Source organism: Physeter macrocephalus, chromosome 11 (genome assembly GCF_002837175.3).
Source record: "Physeter macrocephalus isolate SW-GA chromosome 11, ASM283717v5, whole genome shotgun sequence".
In the NCBI taxonomy this organism is placed as follows: Eukaryota; Metazoa; Chordata; class Mammalia; order Artiodactyla; family Physeteridae; genus Physeter; species Physeter macrocephalus.
This window is the reverse complement of record NC_041224.1, coordinates 47,038,900-47,052,973: the sequence shown is the minus strand read 5'-3', so window position 1 is coordinate 47,052,973 and position 14,074 is coordinate 47,038,900. Positions and strand designations below refer to the sequence as shown.

The following is a 14,074-nucleotide window of genomic DNA, read 5'->3' as shown; positions in this document are numbered from 1 at the left end:
AGAAAACCTACTGAATGGGAGAAAATATTTGCAAATAATATGACTGAAAAGAGGTTAACATCCAACATATATAAATAGCTCATACAACTCAACATAAAAAAAAAACACAACTGGATTAGAAAATGGGCAGAAGAACTGAATAGACATTTTTCCAAAGAGGACATGCAGATGGCTATGCACATTAGAGGACACTCAGCATCGCTAATCATCAGAGAAATGCAAATCAAAACCACAATGAGATATCACCTCACACCTGTCAGAATGCCTATCATCAAAAAGAACACAAATAAATGTTGGCAAGGATGTGGAGGAAAGGGAACCCTCCTGCACTATTGGTGGGAATGTAACTTGGTGCAGCCACTGTGGAAAATAGTATAGAGCTTCCTCAAAAAACTAACCATAGAACTACCATATGATCCAACAATTCCACTCCTGGGTATATAAATGAGAAAAACAAAAACAATAATTTGAAGAGACACATGCTCCCCTGTGTCCATAGCAGCATTATTTACAACTGCCAATATATGGAAGCAACCTAAGTGTCCATTGACAGATGAATGGATAAAGAAAGTATGGTATATACGTACAATGAAATACTACTCAGCCTTAAAAAAGAATGAAATTTTGCCATTTGCCACAACATAGATGGACTTGGAGGGTATTATGCTAAGTGAAATAAGTCAGACAAAGACAAATACTGTATGATATCACTTATATGTGGAATCTAAAAAATACAACAAACTAGTGAATATAACAAAAAGGAAGCAAACTCACAGATACAGAGAACGAAGTAGTGGTTACCAGTGGGGAAAGGTAAGGCGGAGGAGGCAATATAGGAGTAGGGAATTAAGAGGCACAAACTATTAGGTATAAAATAAGCTACAAGTATATATTGTGCAAACCAGGAATTATAGCCAATATTTCATAATAACTATAAATTGAGTATAATCTTTAAAAATTGTGAATCACTATATTGTACACCTGTAACTTACATAATATTGTACATCAACTATACTTCAATACAAAAGGAAAAAAGAGAGTAGATATGCCTTGAAGAATGTCATTATAATTAAGCAAATAAAATTTTTGCAGCCATTTTGAGAAAAAAATGCAATTTACTTATTTGTCTATGGCAACTTTTAAAGAAACTGACTCACTGTAACCACTCCCCCTTATCACATTTGTGCTTCAACTAGTTCTTTGAAACAAAATGATCTAATTATTTTAAGTATTTAATAATTAGTCAGGATGGGAACGACTGCTTACAAAAACAAGTGCTCAATATTTGTGGGAATGGGAGGTTTTTAGTTTGGAGTGGAAATAACTTATGTGTTACTTTAAATGTTACAACAAATTAGTTTTCAGATGTCTCTTGCCTCTGCATTACCATTAGATTTTAAGTAGCTCCAGGGGGACCAGGCTCGAGTCATTCTTGTTTACTCTGTATTATAGTTTGAGTAGCCACAGAAAATCTATGAGAAGAAAATACCCATTGTGACACCGTATTTATAGACTCCGCACAAACACAGTGAACTTTAGATGTTTCAGACACAAGTTCTGGAATACAATTATTTTCAGGAAGAAGTAGTAACTGTAGTAATTACTGTTATCTTTGGTTTGAGAAGCTCTTCTATTGTCATCCTTAAGAGAGAGGATTTTCTTGATGTTGTTGCCCAGTTTACTTGTTGAAGACATATCAATCTTGATGGAAAAGGAGAGCTTAGAGAAGTAGCATTTATAAGATTTATGTTAAAGATATTAATTTATGAATGTAGAAATGTTATCATGAAAAGATATCACTGTTAAGAGACCAGAGACTAAATTTCTCCCCAATATTTTAGCGTAGTAGCTCTTAGTGATTCAGAATCCAAAGCACCGACTAAAGGTAGCTTATTGCTGAAAAGGAAAGATATGGAAGAGAGAAGGAGAAATGAGTAAGGACTGAATAGTCATAATCTTCAAATCTATCTAAAGACATAGGGGTATAGAAGCATTCTTCTATTTTCTTATCGTAATGACTTTAAATCATTTTTTTATTAATACTGTCAGTAAGAATGATCTTTTTCCTTCTTAGCAAATAGTACACCTGCTTCTGTTTTCATTGGCAGGAAAGGAATAATAAGAAATAAAATTCTGTGTTTAGATTCTATGTCAAGTTAATTTTCCTTAGCTGCTTTATTTAGTAGGATATAGAGTATATATTTAATACAGTATGAATAATACAAATGAACTCATAATTGAAATGAGAGAGTAGTCATGTTTAATTGATATTTATCAAGATTCCACTGAGTGTCATAACATTGCATTTTATAAAAACACTCTCTGTGAATTGTTTTCTGATACGTTTGCTCTATTTCATACTTGTTCCTTTTAACTGTAAATTGAACTTGTCAGTATTTTGAAATTCTGAAACTGCAAGAATGGCAGAGAAGAGGGCAAAATAATTTTTTTCTCTCCGAATAAAATAAGAAATGAAAGCCAAAATATATAACAGCAACAATATCAGCAATACCACCACCAGCAACAAAACCCTAGAGTGGCCTGCATTCCTGAAGCTGAGGGTACTTGGGCATCTCTGTTCTTATTTCCCCTATTCACGTAAATGCTGTATTACCAATAGAAACATTTTAAGGTTGGGAACCCAAGCAAAGCGCTGTGGATTCTCTGTTGTTTGTGAGTTGGAACACTAGGGGACAGCACTAAAATATTCCATAGTTGTTTGTTATTGATCACTTGCATACTGTATAATAAGTATGAGATTTTACTGTTAACGACTATTGAATGCCCTGTTGATTTCAGTGGATGAAAAAGCACAAAGAGGAAGATGAGCTTTTCAAGTCTATAATTTCAGCCTTTGTAAAATGATGATTTGAATAATTTAGAGGAAGCTCCAGGCTGTGTTTTGGTTGCAAGGAGATAGTAAGACATGATAACTTAAAGAATTGTGATTTTGTGTTACAAGTGGTTTCTTCTTTTCATTCTTCGGGGGTAAATATTTTGCACAAATTTTTATTTCTAATCTTGTTTTCCAGGCACTTTGGAAAGACATGAAACGGGAGAAAGAGCAAGGATTATTCTTAATTGTTGTGATGATTCACAGCTTCTAAAGCCTGAATCTGTACTTCCAGTTGCCTCAGAGACACATAAGCACAAAAGTGTAGAACAGAGGTCCCCCAGCTCCTACCAGTTTGGGCCAATACCTTGCCCTGGTCTGCAGGTGGAGTCTTCATGTAAGGTAAGTTCAAATCAAGCTGCTGCTTATGAAGAACATTATCAACCCTGAGTAAGAAGTAATGTGCTTTCATAAATATGTGGCCATTAAATATCAGCACAAAGATAAGAACTCAGAGATGATCGCATCTACCAGACGTACCTACGAAGCAATCTTGGGTGAATCAGGATAACTTTTTGAGTGATTATTATTTTTGAATGACTGTAGCATTCTTTTTTGATAAGACAGTGCCTGGCTTATCAAGATTGAGCCAGTTTTATATTAATCCTTGAATTCTAGATGGTTTTCAATGAAAAGGGGGGAAAATTATATTCTGTGGTCGGGATCAATTGTTTTTTCACTTGGGTATTTGACCTCTTTTTAAAATGCTGATTACAAATAAACCAAAAAACATCAGAAAAACTGGATCGTTGTTTGGGCAATTCTTTTGGTATACTCAGCATCTCTAGGATCACTAGCTCTTTAGGATTCCAGGCCTCAGTTAACACACAACGATGGAGTTTACATTCATTTTCTCAAGCCACGTTAACCAGTGTCACAGAAATTTGCATGAGTTTGATTATTTTTCAGTTCTAAACATGACAGAGCAATTTAATCTGATTTCTTTAAGGGATTCTTTCATTCTTCTGTCATCTACACCTCCAAGTTATCCCCTCCTCAGGTTGCAACTGTGGCATTTATATGCGTATATATAATGTAGTATTTTTTAATGTAAATATATTTTCATAATAATGTCTATTTCTTTTTAATGGCTGCATCATGCTCTATACTGTGTATATACTATACTGATATGAATTATTTTCCTGTGGCTTAATATATGGATTGTTTTTTATGCTTCAGTTTAGGACTAACACAACTATGAACCTAAAGTTTTTTTTTTTAATATTTAGTGTTATTTAATGGGATATATTTCCAGAAGTGGGGTTTCTAAGTCAAATTTTAGCTGGTTTTTATTTATATGTTGTTAACATTTTCCATTATTTTAATGATATTATGAAGATTTAAAGTAACATTAATAAGTTTAAATAAGACTTTATTTTATCTCATGTGTATGTATGTAGTTAGAGGCAAAAGGATGTGTCATTTTTTAAGAAAGTCCAGTTGGCTGCTAAGCTTTGCCTCAGAGCTGCAGGGGTGGAGGTGAGGGCACCAGCATATGAGCCTCAGCTTTTTAGGTTTAAAGACTAGATTTTGATTTTATCAGTGAGGCCAGAGTTTGTCAACCTTTTGAGAACTGAGTCATACTAACCAAACACCCAAGAAATGAATATTTAAACTAGAATGACAATTCTTTAATGTTTAATGATAAATATGATGGCAGTTCATTGCTCAGCACAGTCTCATAGTAGCAAAGCTACAGGGCATGAGGGAGAATGGGGAGGTGGAATTTTAGCAGAGGATTCCTTGATGGGCATGGAGTCAGAGCCCCAGGGTATTCATTCACTGAGCTCTAAGAAGATAATGCAGTCCTTGCTTTCAGCCCATCGGGGTACTATCTCCCTTGGTCAAGGCTAATATACATTGAAAAATTTCTAAATTTTGGATTTCTCTCTTTAGGCCAGCTACTTTTGTTTATGCTTTCTCCTGCAGATGTTAAAACCAGTGATTAGGCTGCAGCTTTTTTTTCCCTTTCTTTCCTTTTCTCATTTAGTCTAATTGTTTTTAGATTTTCCAAATCTGTTTTTCATGTTCTTAACTTGAAAGAAGTCATGGTTTTTTTTCTTTTGGCTACGCCATGTGGCATGTGGGACCTTAGATTCCAATCTGTGCCCCCTGCAGTGGAAGCTCAGAGTCCTAACCACTGGACCACCAGGGAATTCTCAGGAAGTCATGTTTTATAAGGACAATTATATCAATATGATGAAATTTTTTAACATTCACAACTGAAGTTGAAAGTGATAGGGTCTTAGTCTCCTAAAGTGGGAGACAGAACCACACTTCTATTACGTATTTTAAGGTTGGGGTAAATAAAGCCCAGTGAGTGAGCCCAGCTGACTGCCAAGCATTCCCATCTTAATGTGGCTTTGTTGCTTTTCTTTCACAATAGAATTTGTATTTTATAGTGGAAATTATACGCTAGAATAGTGGATGAGAATTTGGATATGCCTCTTGACTCGTGCATGTCATATGCCTAAGGTCTGCAGGAGCAAATCTCATTCATCAAGTGCGTATTTTACTAGTTTAATTCCCAGAAGGTAAACTGACTGCTGTTTCTTGCAGGACCTCAGAGCTACCCTTTAGGTAGTGATAATAGTAGATATAGATTTCATTTTCTTTATATAATTTTGTTTCTTTCTTGACTCCAGGAGGCAATAAAATGCCGAGGTCTTGTTTTCCTACTCTTAGGCTCATTCCAACTTCATTTCCTAGCTGCTGCCCTTTACCTTAGATGACTGCAATTTCCAACTTTTACTCTCTACAGAGGTGGAGAATTGAATTAGACAGGACTATCACCTCCTTTGTTCTATGTGCTTTATTTCTCTTATTATTGAGCTTACTGTGGAGTAGAGCTATTTTTATTTGTGCTTCTCCTAAGTTATATCTTCTCCAATTATGTACTGCATATCTTCTTCTCATCGTCTTAGACTTAAGCCTTTAAGATTGTTTTATCTTAATCTTTTATTTATGAATTTGATAAGCATAAAATTTCAAGAATGCTTATAAATTCTCCATTCTCCTTTTTGTTAATATAGTAAAATGCTTCATTAGTTTTCATAAGAAAAAAAATCAGATTTAAAGAAGAGGAATTGAATCACACTTATTTCAGAGCTGGGAAAAATGAAGGACAACAAGCCTGTAAAATTTGGAACTATGTAGGGTTACTCTGTGTTTCAGAATTTTTTGGTATGGACTTCAGTGAGAGACAAGTGAAATATTTTCGAATGGTAGCATGAACTGTTTAAACGGAAGAATAGCATGTAATATCTGTGTGGTGAGCTCTTTGTGTTTGGCAATATTTTGCATTTATTAGGATGCTGTGTCCACTTTTCCTTCTTGCATTTGAAGAGTGCATATAGATTTAGGAGAAGGTTTTAAAGAGAACAACAAATACAATAAAACATTTTAAAAATGGGTCCAATTAGAAAGGCCAAAGGAGTTGAATTTGTGCAGCTAGGCAAAGAAAAATCTTTGGGGTAGGAGAGGACCAGAGTCTTAAAGGATTTAAAGGAATACAATATCATATTAGTGATGGGGAACTGCTTTTCTCAGATTCTGCTGAGGATAAAACAAGATAAAAACTGTTTAAATTGCAGTGGGAGGAATTTAGCTTCAAAGTAGAAAATAAACAACCTTACTGAAATCATCTTTACATGACAGAACTCTTCGTTACCTCATCAGATTTTAACGAGGGAAGGTCTTTTTTGTCTATTATTCTATTGGTTGGTTTTAAATTCTTTTTCCACACTTCTTGTCTGTAAAATGAGTAAAAAAATAAACAGGATTATTTTAACTGCCACAATTTAGACCCATTGTAATGTCCTGGAAATGCCTTTTAAAAACACAACCTGATTTTCTGTAGAATGGGTCCCCAACAGCTCCCCCTGGTTGCTTTTTTAGTTACATGGTTTAATATGGCAGCCATTAACCATACATGGCTATGGAGCACTTGAAATTTGGCTAACACCACATGTTAAAATGATGTTTTGGATATATAGGCTTAAATAAAATATATTATTAAAACCAATTGCACCTGTTTCTTTTTATGTTTTTCAATATGGCTACCAGGCAGTTTAAAATTACACATGCAGTTTGCATTTTATTTATGTTGGACAAATGTTGAACTAGACCAGAGATAAGCAAACTTTTCTGTAAAGGACGAGAAGGTAAATATTTTAGCCTTTGCGGGCCGTATTTTTGCTGTTGTAACTATTCAGCTCTGCTGTTGGAACACAGAAGCCACCACAGACCATTCTTAAACAAATGAGTGTGGTTGTGTTTTGATAAAACTTTATTTACAAAATCAAGCAGTAGACCACATTTGATACTCACTGGCCATTATTTGCCAATTTCTGATCTAGTCAGTCCTCTCTAGACTTGGAAATCATGAGGTACTTGGAGGAACTAGCAAAATAGCCAATACCTACCCCCTCCCTAGATATCTATATTTTTAATAAAGCAACTTATCCCAACTTCTTCTGCACTATGAGGAATGTAATCCAAAAGCCCTTTTATCAAGTCTGTTCCCTGACAGCATTCCTGAAATTGATGTGTTTGAAAATCTGCCCTTTGTGGAAAACAAATGTGCACATTATGCTTCCTAATCCAAGCAAGATTTTTTAAAATGAAATTTTCTTTAAATAAAGCACTTATACATGCATCATTATCTAAATATATAAAATTGATTATAGTAATGCATTTACATTTATTTACGTTCCAGTTGAGCTTTCTAGAAATATGTTTGTATTTTTTTAACCTTTAGTTGACCTTAGAGTGATGTCTGTTTGGTGCCATTTGCTGAAAAATCTTATTAGAGCTTTATCCTGCTACCTCTTATAAAACACAGATGGTGTACTGGTAGGCCACCAATAGAAAATCAGATCCCACTACTACATATTATTTTATTGGAATGCAACATTAGTTCTTTTACATTTTATGAAACGAAAACATAACCAAAATGGAACTAGAGTAGTTTCTTAATTGTGCAATTTGCAAATTTCACCTGCGAATTTACATGTATCAATATGAAATAATAATTCACTGTGGCAATATTGCATGTTGCAGATTAACTCAGTTTTCATTAAACTATCTATATTTTATTATCAAAATTGAATTATTACAAAAAGAATAATATTTATTTGAAAACAATTGTGTTATATAGGGATAAATCCTGAACACAGAATGATAATTTTCACATTTTTGATTAGTAGTTAATTTTCAGTATTCTTTTTAATGTAATAAACAGCATATGCCTATTGTTTCTAATGTAGACAATATTTTGCATCAATTTTATATAATTTTAAAAGAAAACAGATTTTTATTATTAGACATGCCAGCTCTTCATGAAAATATAGGAATTTCTCTCTGTTAACATTGGATTAAGATTTTTGTTTTAAGTATTTTGATTTAGTGAATCCCAACTCAAAACTTAGTGCCTAAATGATATCACCTGTCCTAGTGAGATAGAGAATAGAGAAATATACAATTGCAGAGAAAGAAGTCAATTTCCTTTTTGAACACGTGAGGTGGTGCAAGTTTTTGACAGTGTAACCATTTCTCATAAGCATTTTATATGCTAATTTTAACTACTGTAAGTCAAAAAAATTTCTGTAATATGCAATTTTTTGTAGCTGTTTTATAAAGGATATCCCTTTTCTTACTTTGTGCATGAGTTTAAGCATTTTTGATACAAACTTCCCTCAGTGTTGAGGAAAACTCTGAAAAGCATATCACAGCTTTGTTCCAAAACTAATTCAGGAGGTCTCAGAGTCACTGTGAAAAGTAGGAACCCCACACCATTAAATGACTCCAGCTGTCTGCCACGCACACAGAAGCAACCCTGAATTTCCTCACAGGACTTCAAAGCCTTGCTTGTATCTAAACATTCGTTGGCCATGTAAATCAGAAGCACAAAAGGAGAATGCTCCTATTTCATGGTGCGCGGCTGGTCTGAGTCCGGCTTTGTGCTGCACGTGCCGGTGGGGAGTGCCAGAAACAGAAGGGCACTGTTCTGACTCGTGTGACAAATGTAGTTAACACCAGATCCATATTAATGTTGTCAAGTTCCCTTGATGTATTTAAACAGATTTTAATTATTTTCAGCGTCCAAAGGCCTGAAATATATAGCCTAATAGTTCTTCAAAGAAAGCTTACTTAATGTGTGAATGTAAAACCTCTCATAAAAATGAAACTTTTATATTAGCCTTAGTCATTGACATAGGTTATTCATCAAGTCAGCAATTTGTGTGGCAAAGTGCCATTTGAATAGCGTATTGTTAGGCTACTTATGGTCCACTTGACAAGGGCTTTTTCTGTAAATAGTGCAATTTGACTCCAGCTGTTAAAGAGTGGCTTTGACAGCAGCCAAATAGAATGGAGATGCCTTACTGCACTGCCGAAAAATCAATATTGGGGTCTTGTTCATGGTAACCTGTTCTTTTCTCTTCTGTAGATTTATAAACAACTATCAAGGGTTTATAAGTGGAAGTTTAAGTATTATTTTAAATGTAATTCACTTTAGTTTCAAATTAAGACTTGTGATAAATGGTACAAGTGCAGAGTTTTAGGATATTATTTCCACCCCCTGGTTCATGTTTAGTCACAATTACAGTTAAGTTGAATTTGGATTCTCCAGCTACAATAAAAAAGAATTAGTGTAAAACATGGACTCAAAATTGTGTGCCTATTGTATATTGCCAGTGAAATTATTTCTTCTTTTTGATTCTCTTATCAGTTTATCTTCTGTGTCCTCCATCTTCTCTGTGTGTGTACCTTTTTGTACAGATGGCAGGGTTCTTTGTGGCTGTGCCCATGGCAACACCCACAGATGTTGACAGCCAGTAATGTCCCCCGTGTTGTTGAAGATTTCCCTAAAGCAGAGTCTTGCTGGTTTTGAAGATTTTTCTAGCGTTTTCAGCAATACAGGGTTGCTATGATACCTGGCTGGCGGTAATAGATATTGAATCTTTTAATTACAGTAACCACACACAAGGACTTTTTTCACTGGCTTTCTCTGCTGTTGCTAGCTGTTATATTTAAGATACAGAAGAGGCAGTGAAATTATATACTCAAGATGAGAAAAAAATTTCCAGAGTTTACTTCGAATTCCAATATTTAATTTTAAAAATTTCCAGGTGTAAAAACCTTTCGGCAGACTGATGGAAATATAGTTTATTTAAGTTGCAGATATAATTTATTTAAATTATTTCTAGTTTTGACTGAACTTGATTTTGAATTTTTATTGTTTACCTGAAATGTCGTTAAGCCTTTGTCTAAGGTGTGCTAAGCAGGATTTGAAAAACCGTCATTTTTAACATGGGAAAAGCTGATGGAATGTGTACTTTCTCAAATGCCTCTTTCAGTGAAAGCTGTTAAAGTAGCCATCTTCCTATTACTGACCAACTCTGCATTTATGAGTTTGTGGCTGAGATAGCAACTGAAAATTCATAAAGCTGATAATATAATTGTGTACAAAGACCTGTAAGGCTGATTCAAGGTCACTGTTATTGTTTTTATAATTGCTGATAGGCAGTTCTCATTTCTTCAAGAAGGGTTTGTTCTGCTTTGATTTTAGTTGGTTTCAAAAAATGTTATCCCTTCTGTTAATTCTAAAGTAAATCTTTTCACTGAATAAATGTTTATGTTGCTCTTTAGCGCTAGATTTAGCCTAGATTTACCTCAGTATTTTTCCCCACCCCCACAATATTAATTAATCCTGTAAGAAACATGGGAATCTAGGATTATAACTTTTCTCTTGAATTAAATATTCTGATTATAGTCATCAATTGAGTTGTGGGTGAGGATTCTATCTTAGAAACATGAAGAAATGTTAAACATATCAGGCAGTTTTATTTTGTATTTAGATTAATCTAGGGACAGAGTAGCATAACTTATTAAAGCATGTCTTTAAATTTGACACCATTTGCACAATAATTTTATAGGGATATTTTAGAAAATATATATTATGTAATAATGTACCTACCATATTACCCACCATAACCATTTAGAGACTTTTTGTTTCTCCCTCATTTCTTTTCTTTCCTACATTTTTTTTTTCTCAGTTGTAATTAAAAGCAAAACAAAAACCCTGTGACTTTCCAAATTTGTTAAGGCCAGGTTGTTTTTTTTTTTTTTTAACATCTTTATTGGAGTATAACTGTTTTACAATGGTGTGTTAGTTTCTGCTTTACAACAAAGTGAATCAGTTATGTTCATATGTACATATGTTCCCATATCTCTTCCCTCTTGCGTCAAGGCCAGGTTCTTATAGGACCTAAAGATGGACCTATTCAACATACTGAAAGAGGTCTAAGTCTTCTGGGATACAAATTCACTCCAGTGGATTTAGATGTTCTGTTATTGAACAAATTGCTGGTTCTGATTAAAAAATGATGGTAAATGTTACTCCTTACAGACACTTGGAGTTTTCTTGGTAACAAAGTCTTTGTCTGACATCAGGAATATTTTCTGTTTATATCCTATTTTTGATGACTACCACAATGGATGATATTTTGAGGAGTGAAAAATGAAGTTTATAGAAATTCAGATGTTGAGTTAACTAAAAGGGTTAGCGGCTTATAACAGGAAAGAAATGAAAGAGAATAAAATCTTTCTTTTTGAAAGCTGGTAATGTCCCTTATAGACTGAGAGTACCATCTGGACCCATTTAAAGGAATCCCAACAGGAGCACTCCTTCTGTACCAATGACTTATGTTGAAACTGGCCCTAAGAGAGCAGCAAATGCAAAAATGTAACAGGAAGCAATTCTCAGAAAAGAGAGCAAGCATCTCTTCTCATGGAATATTTCCCCTATGTTGGTAAAAACAAAATGTATGTATGAAGACTTCAGCTTTGAATCTGTAGATTGCTTTGGATAGTATATTCATTTTCACAATGTTGATTCTTCCAGTCCAAGAACATGGTATATCTCTCCATCTGTTTGTACTGTCTCTAATTTCTTTCACCTGTGTCTTATAGTTTTCTGCATACAGGTATTTTGTCTCCTTAGGAAGGTTTATTCCTAGGTATTTTATTCTTTTTGTTGCAGTGGTAAGTGGGATTGTTTCCTTAATTTCTCTTTCAGATTTTTCATCATTAGTGTATAGGAGTGTAAGAGATCTCTGTGCATTAATTTTGTATCCTGCTACATTACCAAATTCATTGATTAGATCTAGTAGCTTTCTGGTAGCATCTTTAGGATTCTCTATGTATAGTATCATGTCATCTGCAAACAGTGACAGCTTTACTTCTTCTTTTCCAATTTGGATTCCTTTTATTTCTTTTTCTTCTCTGATTGCTGTGGCTAAAACTTCCAAAACTATGTTGAATAATAGTGGTGAGAGTGGGCAACTTGATTTGCGTATATTGAAGAATCCTCGCATTCCTGGGATAAAACCCACTTGATCATGGTGTGTGATCCTTTTAATGTGCTCTTGGATTCTGTTTGCTAGTATTTTGTTGAGGATTTTTGCATCTATGTTTCAGTTTGTTAATAAGGTGTATCACATTGATTGATTTGCATATACTGAAGAATCCTAACATTCCTGGGATAAATTCCACTTGATCATGGTGTATGATGCTTTTAATGTACTGTTGGATTCTGTTTGCTAGTATTTTTTGAGGACTTTTGCATCTATGTTCATCAGTGATATTGATCTGTAGTTTTCTTTTTTTTGACATCTTTGTCTGGTTTTGGTGTCAGGGTGATAATGGCTTCATAGAATGAGTTTGGGAGTGTTCCTCCCTCTGCTATATTTGGAAGAGTTTGAGAAGGATAGGTGTTAACTCTGCTCTAAATGTTTTATAGAATTCACCTGTGAAGCCATCTGGTCCTGGGCTTTGTTTGTTGGAAGATTTTTTCATCACAGTTTCAATTTCTGTGCTTGTGATTGGTCTGTTCATATTTTCTATTTCTTCCTGGTTCAGTCTTGGAAGTTTGTACTTTTCTAAGAATTTTTCCATTTCTTCCAGGTTGTCCATAAGGGGGAAGGGTAAGCTGGGACGAAGTGAGAGAGTGGCACTGACATATATACATTACCAAATGTAAAATATCTAGTGGGAAGCAGCCACATAGCACAGGGAGATCAGCTTGGTGCTTTGTGACCACCTAGAGGTGTGGGATAGGGAGGGTGGGAGGGAGATGCAAAAGGGAGGAGATATGGGTATATATGTATATGTATAGCTGATTCACTTTGTTATACAGCAGAAACTAACACACCATTGTAAAGCCATTTTACTCCAATAAAAATGGTAACAACAACAACAAACTTTAGCTTTATTCATTGGAACTAAGAGCATGAACTTACTGAAAAATATATCCAGCTAATATTCTCATCCATTTTTCTGAATTGGGTTTTAATAGTGACGTCCTGAAGGCACAACCAGTTCTCTGCATCCCGAAATGGCATTCATGACATTAAATACAAATAATGACATAAATTACATTTTTTGTAATTTTCTACATACTATGAAGCTCATATTAATCTGGAAACAGTTTTTTTCATCCTAAATTGAAATATCCTGCATAAGCTTTTGGTCCAGGTATGATTATTCCTATCAGATATTTAAAAAATGGTCATAAGAGGCTGCTGTGAGCAGCAGAGCCTTTCTTATACACGTGTTTAACTTCATGCACATCCAAATATAACTGAAAATTTTAGGTTTTATTCTTTTTTCTTCACTTGTTGTCTGAGACCTGCTGGTTTTTAGAAAGCTACTATGAAAGCTTACAAAATATGAAGTTGTACTCACCTTTACTACTTTCTTCCCAGCTCCCACTAGAGGTCTCATTATACAAAACTTGGCCCTCTACATTTACTCTCTGGTAGCAAATGTCTTACTTCCTTTTTTGCTCCTTGAACTAAAATAATAATCTGGATGCATAAAAAGTAGTAATGGAGGGAGACAGGTTCATCAGACCCTTTATTCCTAGTTTTAGCATTGTAGCCTGTTAGAACCAGAAGTGGTCAAATTATCTGTTCTCTCCTTTCTTAGAAGAATTTTGGAGCCCAGTCTTGATTGAATCACACAGTAAATTCGGTTCAGAGACGGAACTGAGACTTTCTGGTTCCTGTCTCTGCTCTCTCAGTGTCAATATAGCTGAATCCACTTGTGGATAGATCCTGTAGCCAGACTTTGACCTGCCAGATTTCTCTCATGGCTGGGTTCCTGTGTTGTCCTCTCTTC

General features: G+C 34.6%; 1 protein-coding gene across 1 annotated transcript in view; it reads left to right on the top strand.

Annotated features, from left to right (window-relative positions):
* Window positions 1-14,074, top strand: part of WDR72 (WD repeat domain 72) — a 220,168-nt gene that overhangs the window by 77,448 nt on the left and 128,646 nt on the right. The window contains exon 14 of the mRNA XM_055087953.1: window positions 3,033-3,235. Within this exon, the coding sequence (XP_054943928.1) occupies window positions 3,033-3,235 (203 nt within the window). The remainder of the gene's footprint in view (window positions 1-3,032; window positions 3,236-14,074) is intronic.